General features: G+C 42.2%; 1 protein-coding gene across 3 annotated transcripts; it reads left to right on the forward strand.

Annotated features, from left to right (window-relative positions):
* The first annotated feature begins 217 nt into the window (after window positions 1–217).
* Window positions 218–25908, forward strand: pik3cg (phosphatidylinositol-4,5-bisphosphate 3-kinase, catalytic subunit gamma). 3 transcript variants are annotated; one of them, XM_080420786.1, is made up of 24 exons: window positions 218–356; window positions 1795–2013; window positions 2412–2583; window positions 4895–5157; window positions 5878–5964; window positions 6718–6818; window positions 7131–7300; window positions 8180–8367; window positions 9286–9393; window positions 9739–9829; window positions 10432–10870; window positions 11702–11800; window positions 12543–12678; window positions 13764–13829; window positions 14938–15081; window positions 15760–15838; window positions 17475–17578; window positions 17851–17997; window positions 20163–20253; window positions 21322–21452; window positions 22476–22587; window positions 24173–24330; window positions 24831–24912; window positions 25482–25908. In XM_080420786.1, exons 2-24 carry the CDS (start codon window positions 1798–1800, stop codon window positions 25685–25687), a joined length of 3390 nt encoding a protein of 1129 aa, XP_080276912.1. In that variant the 5' UTR covers window positions 218–356; window positions 1795–1797; the 3' UTR covers window positions 25688–25908. The 3 variants fall into 3 exon arrangements, with proteins under 3 accessions (XP_080276912.1, XP_080276911.1, XP_080276913.1); XM_080420785.1 differs by having other exon boundaries at window positions 219–356; window positions 1791–2013; XM_080420787.1 differs by having other exon boundaries at window positions 237–356; window positions 1810–2013.
* The last annotated feature ends 724 nt before the right edge of the window (window positions 25909–26632 follow it).

Here is a 26632-nt window from a genome sequence, read left to right on the forward strand (position 1 = left end):
TCAAACAGAAACAATGGCCTGAAACCAGTGCTTATGTCGTCTAGCCCTGGTCCAGAGCGGTAGCGAGTTCATCACTCGCTAACGCTCTGGACATGGGATACATGTAGTCCAGAAGTGCCTCGCAGGACTACAAATATGGCGCATCTAGTAAACCAATCAGAGTTGAGTATGTAAAACGTGAGGAGTGGAGTTTGAGAAGGGGAACAACCACGGGGTGCGACACTCAGCGGAGTTACCGAAGTGAGGCAGTCAGTGTTATTACTGAACTGTTAAACTTATTTAAACCCGGGTTGTGATTGTTAGACAGCATAAATGAGATTTATTACGTTGTCATCTGGCTGCGTCTGCGTTCCACGGTGAGTCTGGAAAAGCTTTACAAAACCAACGTTACCCTGGCTTATTTCCATTATTATGGCAGGGATTGGCAGCACCGTTATGTTTTTTCCCCCTACAGCTAATTAGTAATCACCGACTTTCCTCATCATGGCATGATGTGTCTGTTTGATATAAGTTTATAAACAGCATTCTTTTTCCATGTCAATCCGTCTCATGTCCAAACAAAGGCCCTGTGTGTTGTTAAACTGTAGTTAAAAACAGTTGGCTGTAGTTTTGCTTCCTGTTTTCAACACTTCCTTTGCTGATGTGCTGATGCCAAACTTTTATTAGGGAAGATCCAGTCTAGAATGAAAAATAATGTACATATAGGCCTACATTGTTGCTGTGTTTGTGGAGACCAACTCTGTTTTGATTGAATAAGTTGTTCCATTGACAAAACGGTAAACGGGACACGTGGACAGCTCGTTTCATCAGTGGCGCAAAGTAACTAGTTTATTTACTCAAGTAAAAATGTTGTAAACACAATTGAATGGTCAAAAACGCATAGGCCACTCACTGTGCCTTTGTCTATCTATAAGTCAAGGTATCTCAGCTTGAGATGATGTGTCTTCAGAGAGATTGTTGACTGTGGCAAAACATTTAGTATTTATGTTGAAGGTCTTAGGCTATTGTATGGTATTGCATGGCAGTTTCTCTTTGAATTTATACTATACAATTATTATTATAATGTTTTGCATTAGACACCACACACCAATATACACTCTAGTAGGGTTAGGATATATGGAATAATATTAGAGGGTTATCCTAAATACCAGCCCCTTTTTCCTGTATTTTAATTATGGTGAACCAGTGAAAATTAGAATGCTCCAATGGTAAAAAAAAAAATGTCTGGAACTGTGGAACCAGAGGAACTACAGTATGTAACATGTCATGTTCTGTCATAGTTTTATAACGGTATAAAAACGCAATTCATTAATCCATGTTTATTGTGGTCCCTGTCACTTTCAACCCCCACGTTATTAATTATTTAGTACTTTGTTCATTCCCAATGCAGAGGCAAATTCTATACCCCAAAATGGGCAAATTATAGGCAAACATGTAATTAAAACAATATGTATATTAAATTCATTTATTAGCGGACTCAGGTCCATAGAAATATGTACAAAGAATAAATATAAAATAATATTTAGCTCTTCTCAGAGTCTCTCGCGGATGACAGCGCTTCTCACCCTATCCCAAGGCCATTGAGATGCCAGACAACCTCCTGAGCAACATTTCGACAGCTTGTATCCGCAATCTTGTTTTTTTTGGTCATGAAAGAGGAAACCTGGAGCACAGACACCACAGGGGCCATGGTGTTGTTGAAACATTATAAATATGTATTTCTAAGAAGGTCCCTGTGTTCTAGGGTAGAACTATCAATAGATAGTGTAGCTAATCTATTGTGCCTCCAGCTAGGCTATGGACCAGCAGCAGCAACACATGAGTGACGAAGAAGAGACAGTAGTGCTGCGAGAAGAGAGCAAGAGGAGGAGAAGGAAGAAGCCCATCACTTCATCGTCCTACGCCTCCATGGATCAGATAGCGATAGAGTTTGTCCTCCCCACCACCGGCAGGAATGGACACAGCCTTGACACAGTGCAGCTGGAGGTGGCTGGAAACTGGACCGTAGAACAGGTCAGGGGACTACTGACTAAATGATTGATTGATTGATTGATTGATTGATTCATTCATTCATTCATTCATTCATTCATTCATTCATTCATTCATTCATTCATTCATTCATTTGAGTCATGAGATGGACTGCATTAAAGTGATTGCTCAATTTGTAAACTGATAAATCAATTATGTGTTCATCCTTGTTGCATTACGATTGATTTTTTATTATACAAAATAATGATAGTTGCCTTGACTACAACAATGTCAATTATAATGAATTTAATGATGCTGATGTCACCAATTATGATGTCATCGCTGGTAATGCTAATGATGACTTTGATGTTGTCAGACATGACTTGAACATGAACTTTGATGGCTAATTAATTAATTGAATCGCCTACATTATCATCTCCTAGGTGAAAGCCCAAGTGTGGCTGAGGGCTCTGGCCACCAACCTGTGCCCTGAGTTCTACCTGAAGTATTCCCCTGATCACTGCATCCTGCTATACCAAAAGAAAGGCAGCGTCTGTGAGATCTATGACATGCACCAGGTCTTCCAAACGCTGGACTGCATCCGTTACTGGAAAGGTACAAACCCTGGTTTGATTTACTCTGCAATACTTTCACTTTCACTTCCACAAGATTGTGCTCTTAACCAGTTAAATCCTATACACTTTGTTGATTGGGGTCCCCTAGGGGTCCGTTCTTGTTCTTTTTGCCAGACCCAGGGGGTCGGCCTACAGGAGGCTTTGTCGGTCGGTCGGTCGGTCGGTCGGTCGGTCGGTCGGTCTGTCCCTCTTTTCCTACCTGTCCCCTTGATTGGCTAAGCTTCATTTGACGTAGTGCTCGTACCTTCATCTATAAAATACCTTGGGGTTGCTATGCTGAACAGTTTTCCACCGGGAAGCCGGTGCTTGTTGATCTAAACAGGTACTAGCTTCCCTGATTGGCCAACCCAACACACTCAGGGATTGGCCAGGATTCGTGTGATGTTTGTGCAGCAGGATATCTAAGTGGTACTGTGCATTGATACTTAATTCTCTTACAGGGCAAGGCTGGACCGGTCCATTTTAAGCTATGGAGTCGCTGATATATGAAATGTTACTTTATTCTCAAATCTACAGAGTTGCTGGTGTATAGAATGTTACTTTAATCTACTTGAATCTACAGAGTTGCTGGTGTACAGAATGCTCCACTGGGCGGTGCACCTGTGTCGTACTGGCACTCCAGTACGACCGTACGACAGCTCAGCAACTCTTGTGTTGGTGGGACACAACGTCTACTCCTTTGTGGGATATTTCAAGCATGACAACAGTGATGAAATTGCTGTGCACATCTTGAACACAGTGTCTTTGCGTTGGACGACGTTGCCCCCAGTGAAAACTGGGAGAGAAGAATGTCGCCTTGAAGTTCCCCCCAGTCTCTTTGACCACACAGCTGTTCTGATAGAAGATACCGCCTACATCTTGGGAGGCCACATCGGGGATCACTCCTTTCCTTTCTCCAATGTACTCTATGCATTTGATGTGGACACCCACACATGGTTCAAGGCCAAGCATTCTGGGATTGTTCAAAAGGGGAGGATCTTTCACTCAGCCTGTGTCTTGGAGAAGGTCATGTATATCTGTGGAGGATATGACACTTTGAACTCTAATGTCTTTGTGCTCAGTAATGACATATGCAAGTTGGACACCACCACAATGGTCTGGTCTTTAATTAACACCAGAGGCACACCACCATACTTTCAATGTAATCTCTCTGCCACCATCATCGGGACAAAGATGTTTGTATTTGAGGGCGAAGTACGCGAAAATAACATTGGAGTGTTCGACACAGAGACTAACTGCTGGCTGAGCATGTCTTCTGCAAATCCTTTTCCAACGGTAATTCATCATCATTCAGCCTTTGCCTACAATGGAGAGCTGTACATATTTTGTCGCAGAAGAGAGAAAGACACCTACATTGTTCCGTACTTGGAAGGAGAGCGGCCCAGATTTCCTGCTGACCCGATCATCAGTGATCTGTGGAAATTCAATCCAGAGACCTTCTCCTGGAAGAAGGTCGAGCCCAAGGGGGAAGGCCCGGGTCCAGGGTTTAATCATTTGTGCTGTTGCGCCGTGGGAGATCGTATCGTCCTCTTTGAAGGACACGAAGAAGAGTCCGTAATCGCCGATGACCTGTACATCTTAGACTTTAATCCTCGTCTCAAGACGTTATGTAAACTAGCAGTTATTCGGCACGGTCTGGAGCAGTCAGGACTCACTCGCGACGTCAGATGGGAACTGGCAACCGTGATAAACAAACGGCGAGCCCATGAAAAACACAACAAAACAAGACTCAGATAAAGGTGTGAATGCTGAATGGAAGGAGTTGGTGCTACGTCCTCCCAGTGGGGGTTCCTCACTGGCAGGTGAGCCAGTAGGTTACAGCAGTACGTCTTTCCAGTGGGGGCTCCTCACTGGAAGGACGTACACTACATCTCACTGAAAATAGCAGATCTACAAGCTGTCCAAGGCTATTTTTTGCTGAATGTTAATAATACACTTTCTATAGCGCTTTTCAAAACAGTTTCAAAGTGCTTAACACATGAAATGAAATACATAAGTAGACGACAACTGGTTGGAGGAATAAGCATTAAAAGTGATAAAAGTCTGTTTTAAGCAAGGATTTAAAAAAGGTAGGAGCAAGACCCGACCTGGCCTTGTCCGTAATAAGAAATATTTTAAAATCAATTCTAAAAGAAATTGGCAGCCAGTGAAGGGAAGCTAAAATAGGTGAAATAAAGCAGAGCTGCAACATTCTGAACCAATTGAAGACGATGAAGATACTGTTTTGTAAGGCAAGCGTACAGAGAGTTGTGTGACCAATGATGCAATTAATCCCAACTGCTGTTTCATAGCCCTGAAGAAGGACGTGGGGCGGATCCAGCTGGTGGCCCGCCCCCAGCCCTCAGAGGAGTCTCTGCAGTACCAGCGCTTTCTCAACGACCTGATTGGCTACGACGTCACTGACGTCAGCAACGTCCACGACGACGAACTGGAGTTCACGCGCAGGAAGCTGCTGACGCCGAGACGCATCGAGTTGTCTGACCGAGACTCTAAACTCTACTCCATGGACCCCTGGATCACTGCCAGCCCTCTACCAGAACATCTACTCAGCAAGGTATGTAAATAGATGGACAGAGAGAATGGCCCATAATTGATAAAATGTATGAAGCGGTCTTGAAATCGAGACTGTACTGGCTCTTGTCGTAACCCAGAACCTTTCATAAACGTAAACTTTCTAGAAACCATGAAGTTCTGTATGATATTTTGTTTACTTTTCCATTATAATCAGAACGACCCCTGAAATGGCAGGTACCGTATGTCATAAAAACATTTTATTTTTATTTTTTTGTCAAATAAGATTTATTGGAGAAACATGAGTACAAAATGAAAGGTAATACTGATTAGAAATCTCCAGGTTTTTCAAGTATTTGCAAAACATACAAATAACATAAAAACACCAAAAAACAACAACACTTGTAAGAAGAACAGCACTAACAATAAGGAGAAAAGGAAACAAAGAGCAACAGCAACTCTTTGCATCGCCAACCATTGCTGTGGACTGGCCTTTAGTTCTTGTAATTGAAAATTATAATTGAAAACCCAAGGTTTCATTATATTATAGTGAAGCAGGAGGTACAGTATGGTTGATATACCCACCAAAATATTAAAATAATTTGATATTGCATTGTAATACAATTTTGAATTATGTAATATTCCAACATTATTTTACGTATACATCATCACCTATTTCCATGTATTTGCATTGTATATCATTTATTTGCATACAATACAATACGTACATTCATTCATTTATTTATTATCTCTTCTCTCCCAGGTGAGTAACGATAACATCCTGGTAGTGATCCACTTCGGTACGACGAGCCAGACCATCAAAGTGTCCATCAGTGACACACCTACACAGGTACAGTAACGACATGACGTTTCCTATTGTAACAACATTTCAATATGACCCACTCCTAGAAGTGCATTACACCTAGATAGTAAGGTACCACTGTCATTTTCTCCATATTAGCTCCGTTGAAGATCATAAAGGAATAGATTACTTAATTCGTTTTGTGTTGAAACCATTAAAGTCAAATTTATAGTGTTTTATATTGTAATTATTACTTGTTTCCATGTCTACTAAAGCTACTGCAATGGTAACAATATTAGATTTTCAAACGTTATAACCGAGTATCACTGTGAAAGTATCACTGTGAATCAATACACATGACGTTCTTATTATAACCAATGAGGCTGTCCTAACCAGCAGTGAGTGTCCAAAATGTGTGCCTCTTTTCCCTGGCATGTTGACGGACGCTTGCCTCACACACAGAACTCTGCAAATTCTGTGTGTGACAAACCTTCGCGTGTCTACATTAACACTGCTGGAACATGGAACATCATGGAACAAATAAACGTGTAGAACAAGTATACTAAAAATCTCAATTGCAATATCATCAAAGACAATCCACGGATGCATCGACCAATTTAGTTGGTCGACGATTGGTCTGCATTTGTACGCTGACTCTCCCTTGGCGGTTCCAGTGCAGACAGCCTCAAAGCGCTGTGACATTCCATTTTGATGGATGGATGCTGTTAGGACAAGGTGTCAGAAATCTGTCTCTACACAACAGTAACCCTTCTGTGCTCTCTTTGTGTCAATCCTCTACAGATGTTGGCTAAATTCTTTGCCAAGATAGCCACAAAGAGGGATCTACTGGGGATTCCTGATGATGTGGGCGAGGCGGACTTTGTGCTGCGTGTGTGTGGCAGGTATAGCAGATGGGAAAACACTATCAATTGATTTGTGCCATCCAAGCTTTAATGAAAAAAGTTATCCAATAAAATAAGGTCATGCATATGAATGACGCTTCTCTCTTAATGTTACTCAAATTTCCCCTTTAAACCAACTTCATAATGCATAGAAGAGGCAAAGTCATCTGAAATATACACTTTTGCTGAATGTTAATACATTTTTGCCGAATTCTTGCCTATTAGGACATGCCCAGAATGGGGGACACAATAGCGTGTTAATGTGGTTAGCAGAGAGTGTATTGAGACTGTCCCTTTCCCTGGTGGAAACAGGGATGAGTACTTGTACGAGGATAAAGCGGTGCAGTACTTCCACTGGGTCCGACAGTGCCTGAAGAGCGGGGAAGACATTCACTTGGTCCTGGAGACACCGCCCAACCCCGACCTCGACCTGGTCCAGAAGGAGGACTGGTTCCAGGTGGACGACTGCACCGGAGTGGGAGGTACGGTCAGTGAACTGGTGTGAAGATAAAAGCACTGGAGTGCACTTGTTACTCAAAAAGGCCAGTGGTGTTTACCACAAAACATCATCATCCTGGATTTGAACCCATGTGTGTTATGTCTACCTAGCCTGGCATTGCCAGACTAATCACGTGGGATCACTCACAAGTTCCTCCACGATGGAGGAACTTGTGAGTGATCGCACGTGATCAGTCTGGCAATGCCAGGCTAATGTCTACCACCCACCCTTCATCGTAGCCTTTGTGTCAATTGAGTAGACACTCTTATGCAAAGTTACTTACAAAGTGCAAAGTAAGCACCGTGAACCATAGTCAACCACCAACAGGGTTAGTGGTCGAGGGAATTAAAGTGCTGAGAAAACTATTATGGTCTATGATCTACTATGTAGCTAGTCTAACAATCAGACACCAAATTTGGCATCTGTCTACAAATCTGTCTACCCTTATAATGCATTGTAATCACTGTTAAAATGCATTATTACTGTCATTATAAGTCACTATAACTGGTCAGTTGTTGCTTTAAAAGATAATGGAGACAATTATAATAGTTGACCGTATAAGTCATTAGAGAATGCTTTATAATGTGTTATGATTATTGTTATAAAGCATAATGAGTATTAATGAGTTCTTATAATTTTAAGCAGATTATAATGCATTATAAGTATATGTTTATAATGCATCATAGATATGGGATGCATAGCAAGTGTTACCGAGGTGTCTGCCCGACAGCAACGTTATATAAATAACATGAAAGTAAGTACAATAAGTACTGGGAAAGGAAGTGGAATCTGACAAGTTTTCAGGTAGTGATGGAAAGGCACACAGTGCCTCGGTCCATTCACGTGTCCTCCTATCTACCAGGCACTCATGAACAGCTGACCATCGAGGAGAAGGACCACGAGCGAGTGTTCACCATCTCCATGTGGGACTGCCACAGGAAATTCAGGGTCAAGGTGCTGGGTATAGACATCCCTTCCCTGCCCAGAAACGCAGAGCTCACAGTCTACGTAGAGGCCAGCATCTTCCATGGACAGCAGCTGTTAGCCCAGGTGATCAAAGCACACTGTCACCAACCATTCTACACCAAATCTCTAGCCAATCAACAAGCTCGGCTATTTTCTGCAAATGTTCGCTTGTCATCATGGCATGCTTCGTGCGGTAACTGCGGTTAACATCCAAGTTTTGAGGACAGTTCCATTCAACTGTATCTTGCTTTTACAGGCACACGAATACCTCGATTAGTTGGGTCCAATGATGTTTTACGTCTTACAGATATGTATTCAGACATTAAAGGTTTAATGACATTCACTTTTACACCACATTCAAAGTCTTTGTCCTGGTCCTTCAAAAGTGTACAAAAAGTTTTAAGTGAAAATTCCATTCCAGTGATCAATGGCAGGTGTTTTTCTCTCACATTTCTAAAGCCTTTTCAACTGCAATGAAAAAAGAAATCTTTGCCTGCGGGTGTCGCTGGTGAGGGATTTTGCCTGTCAATCATCGCCTCTGCTCCGCCCCCCCCAAAGGAAAGGATAGGGGAGGGGAGGGGCGAGGAGGAGAGTGGGCGGGATTATTCGACAGTGACCTCACTGTCGAAGGGCCAAGCTCAGATTACTTTTCAGCCTAATTATTCAGAAAACCCCAGACCACAGAAAATCCACTGAATGTTTTAAGTTCAGGTTTTTTGGGTGTAATTGAGGTCATAAAACCCCAAATAAAACATTGAAAATAAAAAAAAGGGAAAATGAATGTCATGATACCTTTAAGAAACTTCAAAGACATGCCCACATAAATCAGATTGGGCAAAAGAACAGCTGTATTCATATGTTTTTTTATTACGTCGATTAAGACCACACCCTGATTTGGGGGAATCATACAACAGTAATAATCAGGGTAAGATTGGCATATTATTGTGCATGACGGATGTATTTGGACTACAAGAAGTAAATATTTTGTCTCCCTTCTTTCAGGAGAGGACGTCCTCCAAGCCTTTCACGGAGGATGTTTTATGGAACTGCTGGCTGGAGTTCAACATCAAGATCAAAGACCTGCCAAAGGGCTCACGTCTCAACCTACAGGTATGTAGGTATGGATCTCTGTTCAACATGTGATGTAACTGTGATTCTCACCAGTCCCCCAGTCTGATAGGCATTAGTCCACGGACCTGCATTTACACTGTAAAATCCTCAGTGTTCATTTAACTCAAAGTGTACAAATGTAACCAAATGAACCCGTTAAAATAGGACCAGAAATGTGTCCTTTGATTTAACTAAACTATAGTTTATTTTGGAAATTCATTTTTTGGCCAATGGATTCCTGATGCAAAAAAAAAGGTCACACAGACCTTCATTAAGTTGCTCAGATGTTCAAGTATGTCTGAGGAAAGACCACAGATGGTTTGAAAGGACACTTCTCTCCATTAGGTGTGCTGTGGGAAGGCGCCCCAGACCCCCAACTCCAAGGGAGGCTCCGCCCCACAAGAGAACGCAGGAAGCGGAGGTGGTAACCATGAGGGTAAGGAAAAGGCTTCCATTATCAGTTGTGTTGTATGTGTGTATGTGTTGTATAGAAACACAATATGTCGTTTAAATGCTTAATTTATAGTTTTAATGTGCAAATTAACCGTTTTTCAATGGCTCCTTTTTGCTCTAGAGGGTACTCTTATTCTGAAGAGATCGTCCACCGGAAGTCTTATCGTTGCTCCGTTATCGTTGCTCACGGAACACAGCTTCCATTATCTATCTCAGTGTTTCCCATCCTGGGCTCTGGCTCCCCTTGGAGGGGCGTGAGGCCTTGTTCATCATAACTTAATCATAACTTGCTTTCATCCACTTTCAACCTGGCATCCCTATTTTGGGTCATTATAATTTATTATCAAAAATCGAATTTCTTTTTAAAAATAAGAGAAAAGGTTAAAAGAATTGCCTATTTACAATGTGACGCGTTGTGAGCTTGTAGTAGGCTATTTTCGTTGTACCATAAGTATATCGCGTGTGCGTGTGCAAACGCGCGTGTGGGTGGTCTCTTTTATCAGATGTACTGTAAGAAGGGCGGGCTCCAAGGATGTATCTATCTGCATATCTTGTTTGCCTAAGAACGACATTAATGTGCTCCAGGGAAGACCAAGAGTCGCCTGCTGTACTACGTCAACCTTCTGCTGGTGGACCACCGCTCCCTGCTGCGTCAGGGAGAGTTCATCCTCCACATGTGGAAGATGCCGGAGAAGAACGAGGAGAACAGCAGCAGCATCAACGCGGACAAGCTCACCTCGGCCACCGACCCGGACAAGGACACGTCCCTGGCCGTGACCATACTGCTGGACAAGTACTGCCACCCGGTGGTGCTGCCCAGGAGCCGCAACTCCGCCTGCCGCGACTCGGGGTCCGCGGGGGCCGGGGAGGATGCCGAGGGGGGGGAGAGGGGGCAGAGGGAGATGCCCAACCACCTGAGGAAGCAGTTTGAAGCCATCGTGGCCACGGACCCCCTTCACCCGCTGAGCCCCGAGGACAAGGAGCTGCTGTGGCACTTTAGGCACGAGTGTATGCGTCACCCCAGGTACGGTTCACCAAAGGAATGATGCGTTGCATGACTCTTGAAAGGCCCTATTAAAACCTAGTAAAACTGTCTCAATCAGCTAGTCTGTTTTGTTTCCAAAAGGAATATGAGTTAGTAAGTAAGTCCTAGCTTACCCAGTTGTAAAAAAGAACAAGCTAAATTCAGCTAAACACAAGAATGCACTCCGTTGTGTGTAGACCTCTGCAAAGACCTAAAACTCGTCCCAGTTTGCGCATTTGAATGTTTGGCCTGATGTTGGACGTTGAGGAAAGGTCTCGGGGTCACCATAATCAATCAATAGGTTTCTTCCTGTTGCGAGCATGTCATGGCAATCCGGCCATTACTTTTCGAGTTATGTTACAGTAGTCACAGACAGATGGGGGGTGAAAACGAAACCTCCTTGGTGGAGGTAGAAATGGTAACACTATATGCACCTGCGTGCATTCTGCATTCAGTCAGAGGGCATGGTCATACATGTGCTTCATACGCATCAGCTTCCCCGTTCACTTCCATCCTATGGGAGCAAAGAGGTGGAGCTTCCCATTGTGGCACATTGTTGTTGACACGTGAAGTTTAGAGACACTGGCGAACATTGACTGGGGCGTCAACCAATAGGAGAGAAGCGCCATCATTGACCCCACTTGGCAGGCGTTTCATTTGTAGTTTTCTTTCAGTGAGCCAACCCCTCCAACGTAAGTCAAAGGAACTACACACCGTAAAATAGGCACCAAGCCGGCAGTGCCCACAGCCCGCAAGACAACATGGGAAATTGCATTGGCTATATAAGTGTGAGCGTGCCCTCATGTGCTGTCTGTGCCTTCCTTTCTGCAGGGCGTACCCAAAGCTGCTTGGCTCAGTGAAATGGGGGAAACAGGAAGCTGTCCTGGCCACTCACAAGCTGTTGGAGAGGAGCAGCGTGTGGGACAGCAGGTGATTAGAAAACAACCAAATACTCATTGGTTGTCATACGGTATGATCTCCTCACATCAGAACAGTGGGATTTACGATTGTTCTGATTTGAGGAAATATATGTGTGGGAAAGAATACCCTTGTCTTCTTGTGTGTTTCTCCCACCATATGCAGGTACGGTATATAATATCAGCACGTTAATAATAGCGATAACAATACCCAAAATATTGCAATGGACAAAAACATGTTTTTTAAAGAGTGAATATTAAAAACACACTTTGAGGTGACAAAGTCCTTTACCTTAACCACTACTGTTTGCCGATTAGATCGATTGTTTTGATGTGTGCTCAGCAAACGGATGTCCAAACGTTCCCGTGCAACAAACTAAAATATTAATGTTCCGAAATATTTATTTTCCGTTCCAAAGTTGTCCATCACTTTCAGTATACAAACATATTCAAGTCAGAAATACAGTCCAAACTTAATCTGAGCACACTTGATTGAGACCACATTAAGTACCTGGTCAGCCTTGGCCTTGCCCGCACCCTGAATAACAGAAATCAAACATGGCTCTCTTACATACTTCTTTTGTCTCTTTCTCAATTATAACTCTAATCACTTTTCTCATAAGCTCTGTGGATATGTGCCAATATCAAGCTGATGTACAGTATCATCATCGGGTCTGATTGTGTTTAATATCACAGAACATAATATGTTCAGTGATATTGAAGTATAATATTATACTGGGTGTGTATGTGTCCAGTGGTCTGGATGTAGGGCTGGCCTTGCAGATGTTGGACTGTCACTACTCGGATGCCCAGGTCAGATCCATGGCTGTCAGGAAACTGGAGACTCTGAGCAATGACGATGTGCTCAGATATCTGCTGCAACTTGTACAGGTGACTCCATTCTATTCTATTCCTCGCCTACAAAATGAGATGCCAAATATAGGGACACCAGGATGGTAAGTGGTTAAGTCTTGTCTGTGGGTTTTAAGATTATTTAACAGATTAAAAGTATTAACAACATCTTGTGACTAAATAACAATTCCATTGAAACACACTTTCCTGAAAAGTATTTTGGAAATACAAGCTTTCTGCCCGACAGCGGCAATATGTTTGTGCTGTTGATGAAGGCTATGACAGACTGCTATATTGAAAGTCAACAAAACACACTTGTTCTTTGACTAACTATTGTGGTTTAGCAACCATCCTAGAAGCAGCATGATTCATCGATGCCCAATGTTTGGCCTCTATGTTTGTCCTTCTATGGCAGACATGTGGTCAGTTTTGCATGAGTGGTATGACTTGATAAACTGGCACCCCAGGGCCCACAATAAGGCCTTGGTGTGACATGGAAATAACTTTATCTCACTCACCATAATTTGGCTCCACTGTACTGAATACGGTAATATCAAAATACAATAAAATACTAGTTTAGTTAGTTTATATTAGTTATTTGGTTCCCTGCTTTTACAGTGTTATGCTACAGTATTATGTTTCCTCTTTATAGTTCTGATGTGAAACTGTAGAAATAGGCTGAGACTGTGTATTGATAGACTGAGATGTATTGATAGACTGAACATAAGTGAACTTTTGGTTTGGTTTTTGACTCTTACTATTACCTGTACCACTTCTGTGTTTCAATCTTACTGCTGTTGCTGCTGTGACACCTGAATTTCCCCTGGGGATCAATACAGGTTTATCTTATCTTAGATGTCAGTTTCATATTTCTAATCTAGTGTTACATGGGAACTTGTTCCACTTTGACTCTCAATGCTGCACTCATTTTGCAGCTGAATTGCAGATCTATGAGAATTAGTAAAACAAGTAGAAAGACACAAGTATATTACATACTCGTACCTTTATTTCCTCTGTATTGAATAAATGTGGGTTTATCATTGCTAACATGAGGCGTGTGCGTGTGCACGTGCGTGCGTGCGTGTGTGCCTGTGCGCGTGTGTGCGTGTGTGTGTTTGTTGCAGGCTGTCAAGTTTGAACCCTACCATGACAGCGCCTTGGTGAGGTTTCTGCTTAAGAGAGCCCTCAGGGTAAGGTCAACATGTAGACACAAGTAGAACACATCTAAGAACGTACTTTGTATCGACTCATCTGATTCTTGCATGCTTAAAATGAGTGTACACATGTGTGTGCCTCTATATGTAGGCAGTTTCAGGCTGTAAAACCAAAACACAGCTGCCCTTAAAACACTCTAACCAGTGTGAACATCCTGTTTGCAGCCATTGCTTTGAAAAACAACGAACCATCAGAACAACAGCTGTTCGTTAACTACCTAGCCAGCCTACAAATAATGTCTGTAGGATTGTTTTCATTACCAGCTCATGTTGTTTTCAATTGAGCCTAGTACTTCCTAGTAGTGGAAACAGCTGACAGGATGTTGATGAGGGTTTTCACACATCTTCTAGCAACAATAGTCTGTTTGTGGTTGTCTATACTGGGCCGCTTGTTCATATATGCCTGCATTTATTTGTGCCCCTCTCACTTTGTACCCAGTGTACTTTAGCCATACAGTACTGTAGCCATCATAGAAGTCCCAATGTTTACATACTGGATAAAGACATAGCTCATTAACAATGCAGGCTGTTTTCCCTGTGTGCTGTACAGATGAAGCTACTGTGCAAGTCCAACTTTTCAAATCAACTTCAACTTCATTATATTGTCACATCATCACATGTGTTTACACCAGATATGAGTAGATGTAATTCTTTACTATAAGCTTCCCACTAATAACACACACACACACACACACACACACACACACACACACACACACACACACACACACACACACACACACACACACACACACACACACACACACACACACACACACACACACACACATACTGTATACCTAGGACATCAATGTGCAAAACACTGTAGATGTTTGAATGGTTTCGAAAGTAGAAGGAATAATCTTTATATAATTAAAAGTTCAAGTTAAATGTATTCATTTTAATTATCCACAGTATCAGTATATGGTTCCTTTCACTTCTAAACATCAACTGAGACATTGTGCACAGGATTTCTTTGATGTTCCAAGTGTATGTAAATCCTTTAGATTTTAAGCTCCTTCTGACTATTCGGTCAACATCTTTTCAATTGTTTATTCTCCCTGTCTGTTTTGTCTGTGCCTAGAGTAAACGCATTGGGCATTTTTTGTTCTGGTTCCTGCGGAGTGAGATAGCCCAGTCAATGCACTACCAGCAGAGATATGCTGTCCTGCTGGAGGCCTACCTCAGAGGCTGTGGAGAGGCCATGCTGCAGGACTTTAGAAAACAGGTAAGACTCAAGAACAATATATGGTGATATCTGTATCTTTCAGTCCTTGTCCCTTTTATGCCCATACATGGAGATCCCTGATGTCATCAATATATGGCCATATATTGGAATACCCATATATGGGCAATTGGGCATATTGGTTGGATCGGCGGTTCTGTACAACTGGATATCCGAACTACTCGACGGCAGGCACCGCACTCCCTCGAGTCCTTGCCGCTGCGTGCGCCGAGTTTGAAGTCGGTTGGTCCCGTATATGCACATGACCATATATGGGTATGGCGATCGGATCTGTGGCTCTGGACAACCGGATCTCTGTATCTTGTCCCTTTCATGCCCATTTATGGAGATTGCTGATGTCATCAGCATATGCCCATATATGGGCATGCCCCCTTTTGTGCCCATATATGGAGCTGACTGATTTGTTTGCGGCCGATGCCATGACGACACATTGAGGTTAGACAACACACTCCATATTTGGGCGTAGCTGCATTCGGAACTCCTTATATGGTTATGACTGAGTCAGAGTGATGTCAGAGGTCGGCCTGCGCCCGCCGGCCGGCTGGCCCACCCTACCATTAGCCAATTTTAATATAGGATAGGATGTCATTTAAGCACATAATACACAAAGCTCTGGTGTCTGGCGTTCTGTTCATTGATTTTGTAATTGATATGAACTAGGTGGAGGTGACCGAGGCTCTACAGAAAGTTGCCCATGAGATCAAGACCATGTCAGACAAGTATGAAGTGTCAGCACAAGGTGAGTCCCAGGATCCAAATCTGCGTCATTATTTATTTCATTTAGACACTTCAGCTCAGAAATAACCAGACCGTAATGAACCATTTAACCATTTATTAATATATGACCGTTACCATATATGCAATGATATTGCATTCAAGTTTGGCGGTGTGACTCTGCTCATGTGATATTAAAAGATTTCCTGTGCAAAATGACACAGATCTTCAATCACAAACCCCTGAGCAGAGCGTAATACAATTATAACATCACACGACAGTTATACCACAACAGTTATAACGCAACAGTTATAACGCAACAGTTATTACACAACAGTTATGACGTGACACAACAATAAACCCTTAATGTACAACCATCACCATAATACAACGCCATCTACAATTATCCTGCCAACATCAGATGCTAGGGAGGAGGCCGGGGAGGTGGAGGAGTTTTGACACTGACAGCTGAACGACCGGCACTGACAGCTAAGCACGTAGAATGAACAGAGAACTAGGGCTGCTTAAATGGAACGCCAGAGTTGCACTGTGGGTATAAGAGGGCGTGAGTGAGTTAGCTTATAGCGAATGAGAATGACAAGAGTTTGAGACGTATGACTTAAAGGAGTACAACTGAATAAGCTTGTTAGCGAATGGGGGGGTCCGGGGAGTATGAATGAAATATAAACATTCTGCCTGCCGTGTCTACATGAACTATCGTTTACACTGAATGTATTAAATACTTTGAAACTGGCCTCCCTATATTGGGCATGTCATTATAGGAGAACATTTTCAAATAATTACAGAATATACGAAAAACAGCAAAAATAGCTCACAACACGTCACAGCGTGCTATTTGACGAACAACAGCATGGGTGCAGGGGGTCCGGGACCCGTAGGGGGGCCTCAGAGTTACTTAACAGGGGAGTCGCCAAATCTTAATATAACATTCACAGAAAATAGCTGATCAACAGTCTCACAACACATCGCGTTGTGAGCCTGTAGATATAGGCTATTTTCGGCGAATAGATTTGGTGTAGAGCGAAAAATGCGCAGACGAGTATTGAGGGTTTAACCCATTAAGACCTGAGGCGATTCTTTAAAAAAAATCTAAATCCTAAATCCTAAAAAAATCATGATTTTTTTAAAATAGCAGATCTACAAGCTCATAGCGCGGCACTCGGTGCCGCGCTATGAGCTTGTAGATCTGCTATTTTTGAATAGCCAAAGAAATCTAAAGTGACACAGATGCGTTCCAGGTCTGAAACGGTAAGTGGTTAAATTAACAAAACAAAAAAACATGAATTTACATAACACTGATGATAGTGCTGTCAAACAAGTCTATGAAACTATTTATGAAATCAATGTAAAAAATGTAATATGAATATATTTCATATATTTAGTGGGGGTCCCTGCCGGGGTTCAAGTGGTTAAACTCCCTTATAATAATAATGATAATAATAATGATAATAATAATAATAAACTTTATTTGTATAGCACCTTTCATGACATGAAATGCAGCTCAAAGTGCTTTACAGAGCAAGAATACAATTACAGTTACAACCAATTTAACAATAAAGCAAAAAAAAAGAAAAGCAAAAGCATAAAACAACATTATAGTGCTGATGATTTCCGTTGATGTTTATGTGTTGTGTGAGCAGTGGTGTCTCATTTACGAGCGAAGCTGGAGATGGTGCAGTCTTCAGGTCTACCAGACAACTTCAGGGTGCCGTATGACCCTGGACTACGAGCTGGAGCTTTGCTGGTGATCACACACTCACGCAAACATATAGACACACACACACACACACACACACACACACACACACACACACTGTACATTGACTCATAGCAAGACAAACATGATCAAACAATGATCTGTATTGCCCTTTTGCGTGTGTGTGTGTGTGTGTGTGTGTGTGTGTGTGTGTGTGTGTGTGTGTGTGTGTGTGTGTGTGTGTGTGTGTGTGTGTGTGTGTGTGTGTGTGTGTGTGTGTGTGTGTGTGTGTGTGTGTGTGTGTTTGTGTGTGTGTACAGATCGAGCAGTGTAAAGTGATGGCGTCTAAGAAGAAGCCACTGTGGTTACAGTTTAAGCGTGCGGACCCCACCACACGCTCCAGTGAACCCATCGGGGTCATTTTCAAAGCTGGAGATGATCTCAGGCAGGACATGCTCATCCTACAGGTAATCTCTCAAGAACAGATTCTGCTCTGCGTTTGAATCTGTCGGTAGCCGCGTTGACAACCCGTGCGCATTGGTTACAAGTGGGCGTGCTATCAGATCAGGAAGCAGGCCGCGCTTTACCCAATCAAATGTAGTGGGCGGGATTTACGTGTGTGCCGTTCCTTCCCCACTAGAAACAAGCCGAAACTCATTTAACGATAGCGTCCTCGAAGCCGACAAGACCACGGAAAGTTAGTAACATGTTAAATTGCTCTTTCATCATAGAAACAAGTGGGCGTATAACCAAAACGATCCATGTTCTTTGGGAGAATTGGTGTTAGTGTTCCGTGGATAAATATTTGTTAGTGGGAATGAAAACATAGTCGCACCACCGGAAGTGGAGCGCTGAAGGCAGACCAAAAACCCCGGTTTCCTTGAGCACGGGTGCTTCGCTGAGCTCCTCCCAGAGCCAAGTGAATAAGACAGCATAATAAAACAGCAGAGGGCGCTGTTTTTCCTTTTTATTTGGCGATGGGTTCCCAGATTGTCCTACAGGTGACAAGGGTTGCAACTTGTTTCTTATTATCATTATTTATCTTAGCAGTTATTCTAGTGATTGCTTTTTCGATTTATTTGTATTCTTTTTTTTTTTACATCAACTATCAACAAACACTCAGGCGTTATTTTATACTTCGTTATATATTATTATTGTATATTAATCGATTATTGTATTTAATTATAGATCATCTTTTATAATACAAATCAGTTAGTTCAATTAACTGTTGCACCCCTACATGTGACTTTGTCCAGGACCTGTTTTATATCCCCACGTTATGGGTTTAATTTTGTAATTAAAGACAAAGCCAGCACACACATTTTGCTTTGCTCGTTGCGGTCTGGCAAGGCTCCATTTGCTCAGGTTGTGGGCATCGCCAATGCAATCAACTTTGCAGCGATTGGATCGAACTACAGACAGTCATGATGACATATGACCAGCAGAGCCAGTTGGCAAATCAAAGTCTTGCAGAGTGAACCCAGTTGGGAAAAGAGAGAAAATATATTCTCCCTCGAGATTGTTTTAATCAGGTTTTAAACTAATTCTATGGCAGCATCAACCAACCTCTTCAATTATAGCCATTGTTGTCATTTAAAATGCAGAGGTGCTTGTTCTCTCTTGGCCAAGCTTCTAGCTGCTGGGCTCAATCGATTGTAAGTGGATTTCTGGTTTTACACCTACCTTATTTCACCATTAATTTGTGATCTAAATGAATTGCATACTGTAGATTAATTGGATAATCTGAGAAATAATCGACAGATTAATCGATTAGGAAAATAATTATTTTCAACCTAAAATAATTTCAATAAAGAGAGATCAAGTTGAAGCAAACAATTAATTGAAATAATAAATAAAATGACAAATTGTGGCGAATAGATTAAAACATGCATATACTATAAATTAACACATACTGTAGGGCATTGGTTCTCAAATTGGGGTCCGGGGACCCCCAGGGGTCCTTGAGGGAGTTCCAGGGGGTCCCCAGCTAAATGATGGATGGTTAGGAACCAAATGGACCCTTATGGGTCTGTAACTCTGAGAGTGTACAAATGGAACCAAATGGACCCCAACAGGTCCATTTGGTTCCATTTGTACACTCTCAGAGTTAAATTAACATCGATTTTACAATATAAATTGGGGTCCCATAGAAATGCCATTCAATGGGGGTCCGTAGCCTAATGCAAGTGAGGGTCCTTCTAATTAAAATGGTTGAAAATCAATGCTAGAGCCGTAAAGATCTTCTCTTATGGGGGTCCCTGGCATATCTTTTCAAATGGGGGTCCGCGGGCTAGTAAGTGTCAAGTTGGGGGTCCTTGACATGAATAAGTTTGAGAACCACTGCTGTAGGGTTTGAATTGTGAATGAATGTTTTTGACAGCATGGGGAAACGGCAGTGCCGTGGAGAAATCTTCAGAAAAGAAACTAAGTGCAATGAAAGCATGAGAGAAAACGTCTTCTTTATTGAACTGCCACCAAAGCTTCATTATTTATAATGGCTGCTGTATGTTTTACGGTAGCACATAAAACTTTAAAACCGTTTTAACCTGTATCCAGCCACGTATCTTTCTTTTAATTGCTCTACTTTAAATGTACTATTCATTTTTACAATTCATCCGTGTGTTCTACCCAGATTCTGCGAATTATGGAGTCCATATGGGAAACTGAGTCCCTGGATCTCTGTCTCTTACCCTATGGATGCATCTCCACTGGCAACAGAATAGGTCAGTCTTAATGTGTATGCATAGTGCACACACACACACACACACACACGCACGCACGCACGCACGCACGCACGCACGCACGCACGCACGCACGCACGCACGCACGCACGCACGCACGCACGCACGCACGCACGCACGCACGCACGCACGCACGCACGCACGCACGCACGCACGCACGCACACACACACACACACACACACACACACACACACACACACACACACACACACACGCACACACGCACACACACACGTTTCACTAGGAATTATTGCACTACTACACCATACATGCGTACATGAATGTGAAAGTATACAGATACAGTACACACTCACTCATGTTGTACCTACTGTACCTTCAGTGTCATTATTTATTTCATTATTTGCTGTCAGCTCATCTACACTGTGATGCTGATTGACAATTAGGTGAATATGAGGCCAAAACACAGACATGCGGTTTAGGCCATTGTCATCTTTGGACATTTATCAATCAGAAACACATATGACACTTTCACATGTGTTTCCGGTTCAAATCTGCAGCCAAGCCAATCAAAGGAAGTTATGGGAAAATGAACTGGGAAACAGCAAACAGGTATGCCCTGGGACTACAGTTATGCACAGAGCCTGTTAGTATGCAGGCCTGGATTAACGCACAGGCTCACAGGGCTGCAGCCCGGGGAACGGCGCTCCAGAGGGACACAGGCATTATTTTTTTCCCATTCTGTACCTGTCTCGTGTGTGTGTGTGTGTGTGTGTGTGCGTGCGTGCGTGCGTGCGTGCGTGCGTGCGTGCGTGCGTGCGTGCGTGTGCGAGCGTGTGCGAGCGTGTGCGAGCGTGTGCATGTCAACATGAAATGAGGCTTCAGCGCTCTCTGACAATGCTGCGCTTGAAGACAACATTCTTGTGCACATTTTGGAGCTGTACTCCTCCCATAATGAAATGTGTTCAAATGACGAAATAAATACTCAAAAGACTTACAAGATAATTTTGAAACCTGGTCCTATCCCTGAGCACGGAAAAATCTTCATCTGGCCCTTGTTGGTATGATCATTTGAGTCTCTCTTTCTCCAGGCATGATTGAGATTGTGAAAGACGCTACGACCATTGCTAACATCCAGCAGAGCGTGGTGGGAAGCACTGGAGCATTTAAGGATGAGATTCTCAACCAATGGCTCAGGGACAAGTGTGTCAGCGATGACAAGGTATAACTATTGGTTACTATAAAGTAGGGCTATAACAGTTCATCAAACAAATGCATTTAATTTGCAATTTTAAAAAATTGTATTATCAAAAAAATGTGTATGACATTATAGGCAAAATGTTTTAAAACATTTCCACATTTATTTATTTATTTTAAAGTAGCCGATCTACAAGCTCACAACGTGTCACATCACGACACTTTGTGAGCTTGTAGATCATCTATTTTCGCAATGTCTTCACAACACAGCACAGAAGTATAAAATAACGCTTACGTGGTTAATGGATTTGTTGGTGTATAAAACAAATTGCCGCGATGCATTGTGAACTTGGAGAACAACTATTCTATGACAGAAATGTCTGGAAGTCTTAGGGAAGCCAGGTATAAAGTTGTTAGTGAGACAAGCTGCATGGCATCAGGATTTGTCTACCCTGCAGTTTGCATGCTACAAAGTTAATTTCTTCAAGCACAGCTCTGTTTATCAGATGTTAGAGGAAGTAGCAGTTTGCAGACAGGAAGGAAATACCACTGTTTCCTGTCACTAGGCTCTTCTCAGCGTCAGTACACTACTCACATAGACTATTTTAAGCCAAGACACCTGTTGCTTTTCAGTTTATTTTTTATTTTGCTACTATAATTAGGGAACTTAACTTGACATGTAATTAATTGATCAATCTGAAGGTCTGAAACAATTTACAATAAGCTTGGAGATACTGATTGTTGATACTATCTTCAAAGTTTGCCTTCAGAGGACATTTTTGACTAACAGCAACTATATATGTGTGTGTAGAACTAACAACACAACAGGACACTGAAAAATACAGTATATTTAGGTTGATGTATGAAATTGTTGTATGAAATTGCACAATACTCCAAGCTGACAATTCTCTCTCTCTCTCTCTCTCTCTCTCTCTCTCTCTCTCTCTCTCTCTCTCTCTCTCCCTCTCTCCCCCCCTCTCTCTCTCTCTCTCTCTCTCTCTCTCTCTCTCTCTCTCTCTCTCTCTCTCTCTCTCTCTCTCCATAATAGTTTCAGCAGGCAGTAGAGCGGTTCCTGTATTCCTGTGGAGGCTACTGTGTAGCTACCTATGTCCTGGGGATAGGGGACAGACACAATGACAATATCATGATCACTGAATCTGGTAACTCCTTTTGATTCCCCAAACACCATGCAGTCATTTTGTAATTTCATTTGAACCACTTAAATTGCAATGTATAAAAAACATATTGAGGCTATAGAAAACAATCATCTGTGGTAATAGGTGCTATTTGCATGTATTGGGGTACAAAAATGAAACCTTTTAGACTTTTAAACGTACTATCTTCCAATATTTATTGGACCAATAGATAGCATCTCCATATTTCTGGCTTTTGTCTTCATCAGGATGTGAACGCCAAAACATGTACTGTAGATCAAATCATATTAGTCCAATAAATATTAGAAGGGAATATTAGGTCTCCTATGTACCTCATATTGTTCTGACCTTAGACCTGCACCTTTTTGGTGCATGTGCGTTCTGATTCTTAACTGTTGGTGTATTTGACCAATATACAAGATGTGATCTAACTACTGTATGACTTTATGAACATAGTTTAGATGGAGGAGGATATCTAATAATAATAATATATTATTATGTTCAGAGCATCTTTGTTATGATGAGAAAAGATCAATATCGACTTAGCCTATGTTACGCATGCTCATATCAATCATGAAACCTTAATTCATGATTAACCTTAAACCTTAATCTAATTCTCTATTCTGCAAATCAATGGCCCTTAAACATAGAACAGATTTTTACCTACTTGAACGAGAGAGCAGCACTTCTGAATGAAGGCTGACTATTCCATAAGTCATATCCAAAAAAGAGAACAGTATGAAACAGAACATGAGGCCAAACGAAAATAGCCCACTGGCACAGACCTGGGAGGTGCGGGTGTCATCTTGTCAGCTGTCGTGTGCGTGTGCGTGTGCGTGTGCGTGTGCGTGTGCGTGTGCGTGTGCGTGTGCGTGTGCGTGTGTGTGTGTGTGTGTGTGTGTGTGTGTGTGTGTGTCTCTCTCTCCCTCTCTCTCTCTCTCTCTCTCTCTCTCTCTCTCTCTCTCTCTCTCTCTCTCTCTCTATCTCTCAGGCGCTTTGCTGGCTCAGTGGGAGGTTTTGAAAGTAAATTGAAAATCCACTTTGTGACATTGCCTCGAAACGCTTGCCTTATTTGACCCCCTCTTAGCTAACCAGGTCAAAGTGCATCAAAGTCCTAACATGCACAATTGCTTGGTGTCTATACATATACATGACTACGTCAGACTGCATATACTGTACGGTGCACACCATGTTAGTATGTGCCATTTACTGACGTGCAGACATTTTCTTAAATTGTTTAGATACTTTATTAATGCGCCAATAGGCTACAACATGTTTCAACTTTATTAACATGAGACAACTGATTCTTGCTGGGTTGCTAAGGAGCCCTTTCTTGTCACAAGACGATGCAAACCACACTGGCCTGGCTATTTGTTTACATTTGTTAAAGACCCATGAAGTGCTTTAAGGAGGAGACAAGCTTATTTCTGACAATCTCATCACTAGTGGGGGAGAACCCTCACCCCTACTTTCAACTTCTCAGAGCAGAAGCCTGTGTTTGCTTATTTTCTAAATGTGTCCAAAACCAAATGCAATCATCTGTGTCACACTATTCTAGCAGGAAGTAATAAACCCTTTTGTCTGACCGTAGGGAATCTCTTCCACATCGACTTTGGCCACATCCTGGGCAACTGTAAGAGTTTCATGGGAATTAGTAAGGAGCGGGTTCCATTTGTCCTCACCCCAGACTTCCTTTATGTCATGGGAACCGCCGGGAAGAAAAGCAGCCCCCACTTCCAGAAATTCCAGGTGCAAAATAATTATTTGAATGTAGCACTCATACAGTACACACATTCACACACAAACACCCCTGACTATTTGTACTACCTCCTTGTTACTGTAGCATTAGATTAGAAAATAATGTAATGACGCGGTCTGCCTGTATGTATGAACATTATGTACAGTATGTTACTCTGTCCGCAACTTTGTCCACCAGAGGTTGCTGAAAATGTTAAACCAACTTGGGCTGAAACACATTATCAGTCATCCCCAAATGAAAGGTGATGAGTCACACTGCTCAACTATGCACACCTCCAGGTTGTCTTGTTATCTATGACAGCCATGTATTATAATGGATTACATTAGGAAATATCTCAAAACAAGCTCTCAACTTGGTATGTCTCCAGTATATTTGAGTCCTGAATATAAACTCATTGTCTTTTACTCTTTCACATTTCTCTCTCTCTCTCTCTCCCCCCCCCTCTCTCTCTCTCTCTCTCTCTCTCTCTCTCTCTCTCTCTCTATCTCAGAATGTGTGTGTGAAGGCCTACCTCGCCTTGCGTCACCACACCAACTTGCTGATCATTCTGTTCTCCATGATGCTTATGACAGGTACTGCTTCTACAGAATTCATACTGTACATCAACTACTTCCAACAATAGGCTCTGTGCATAACTGTACTCCCGGGTTTCCAAAAGGTTGCATACCCGTTTCCTGTTCCAGTTCATTTTCCTATAGCTTCCTTTGAGATTGGCTAACTGGAAACACATCACATCTTCATGTGTGTTTCCCGCTCAAATTGTCTGCTGAGCCAATCAACAAAGCTATGGGGAAATGAACAGGAAACGGGTCTGCCACCACTGCGAAGGACGGAGGGTGGTCCTTAATCATCTGGGCAGAGGCATTCAGTCGGTGTGGTAATTGCGGTATGGGTGTAGCTTTGTCACCGGTTGCCTTCGCCAGCCATCCAAGCCCATACAATTAATTTAAATGTATGCAGACGATTGGTTGACGGAGATGGGCAGAGATATCAGATTGTTTGTTTATGCGAGGCTAGGGACAGGGTTCGCAGTATTATATATTGTACATGAGAATTGGTAAGGACTAAGTTAGGGAGAAAATGCAGACATTACTTAAACTGTGTATGGAATAAACACCCTCCTTTCTCCCCCCAACAACAGGTATGCCCCAGCTGACCAGCACGGAGGACATTGAGTATATCCGTGAGGCACTGACAGTGGGCCGCAGCGAGGATGAGGCTCAGCATCACCTTCTCAACCAGATAGAGATCTGCAGGGAGAAAGGCTGGATGGTCCAGATCAACTGGTTCGTTCACCTGGTACTGGGGGTCAAACAGGGTGTGGAGAAACGATCCAAGGACTCTTAAAGGAAAACAATTAAAGGAACACAAGCTGATTGTTATGGGGCCTATGTTTAAATGAAGACAGTGGGTGGTCCACTGACCTTTTTGTATAAATATTTTCCTTTTTAATGATGGAAAGAAAGATAACTGTGGATGACAGATGACAGTGGTGCTGGCGGGATTCAAAGCTAACTGATGGGACTGGAGTATCTTCACCATCCATGATTGGCATTAGGTGATTTTTTTTTTATTCATCGTGATCTCAGGGTAATAAACTATAAACTATAAGATATGATATAGAACTACTTAGGAGAAACTCATGAAGACAATTACAATTACAATTTAGGCATTTAGCAGACACTCGTATCCAGAACGACTTAGAAGTGTGCCAAGCTTGAACCCTAATCAACTAACAACATGGTAAATAGTCTCATACGTGAAAAGAGAACTATGTAGAGCTTCAAAGAAACTAGGACACCAGGTAAATCTCAAACCTAGCATTTGTCTCTAAACAACATGCTATCTAAAGAACATTCTTAACATTGTGGTCAAGCTAAAACAAATCTAAAAACCAACATCTGCATAGTACTAGCATCTATCAAAAAGTGACAAGAAGCAATACTTCTTGAAAAGGATTGAAAATAGAAACCTCATGTGGAAAGAGGAATGGAGACATTATTGGTTATAATGTAATTTTAACTGTAAATAATAATTGTTCCAGTAGTTTCAGGGCCAGAGCAGTCATGTTACAGTAGGTGGCGGTTTCAGAGAGAATGTCGTCAAATGCACAACTGTATGCAGTTTAGGATTACATTATAAGTATAATTATGAATTGAAATGATACATTTTATATTGTATTTGTAAATTAGGGAAGGGAAAGGGAGTATTTACTGGTCCCCGGGGGAGGGCAAATGCCCTTTCTGCATTCGCCTACTGTAGCAGCAGATTGATTTTGAATTGTGATGATTA

Source organism: Gymnoscopelus braueri (assembly GCF_963280865.1).
Source record: "Gymnoscopelus braueri genome assembly, chromosome: 23".
Classification (NCBI taxonomy): Eukaryota; Metazoa; Chordata; class Actinopteri; order Myctophiformes; family Myctophidae; genus Gymnoscopelus; species Gymnoscopelus braueri.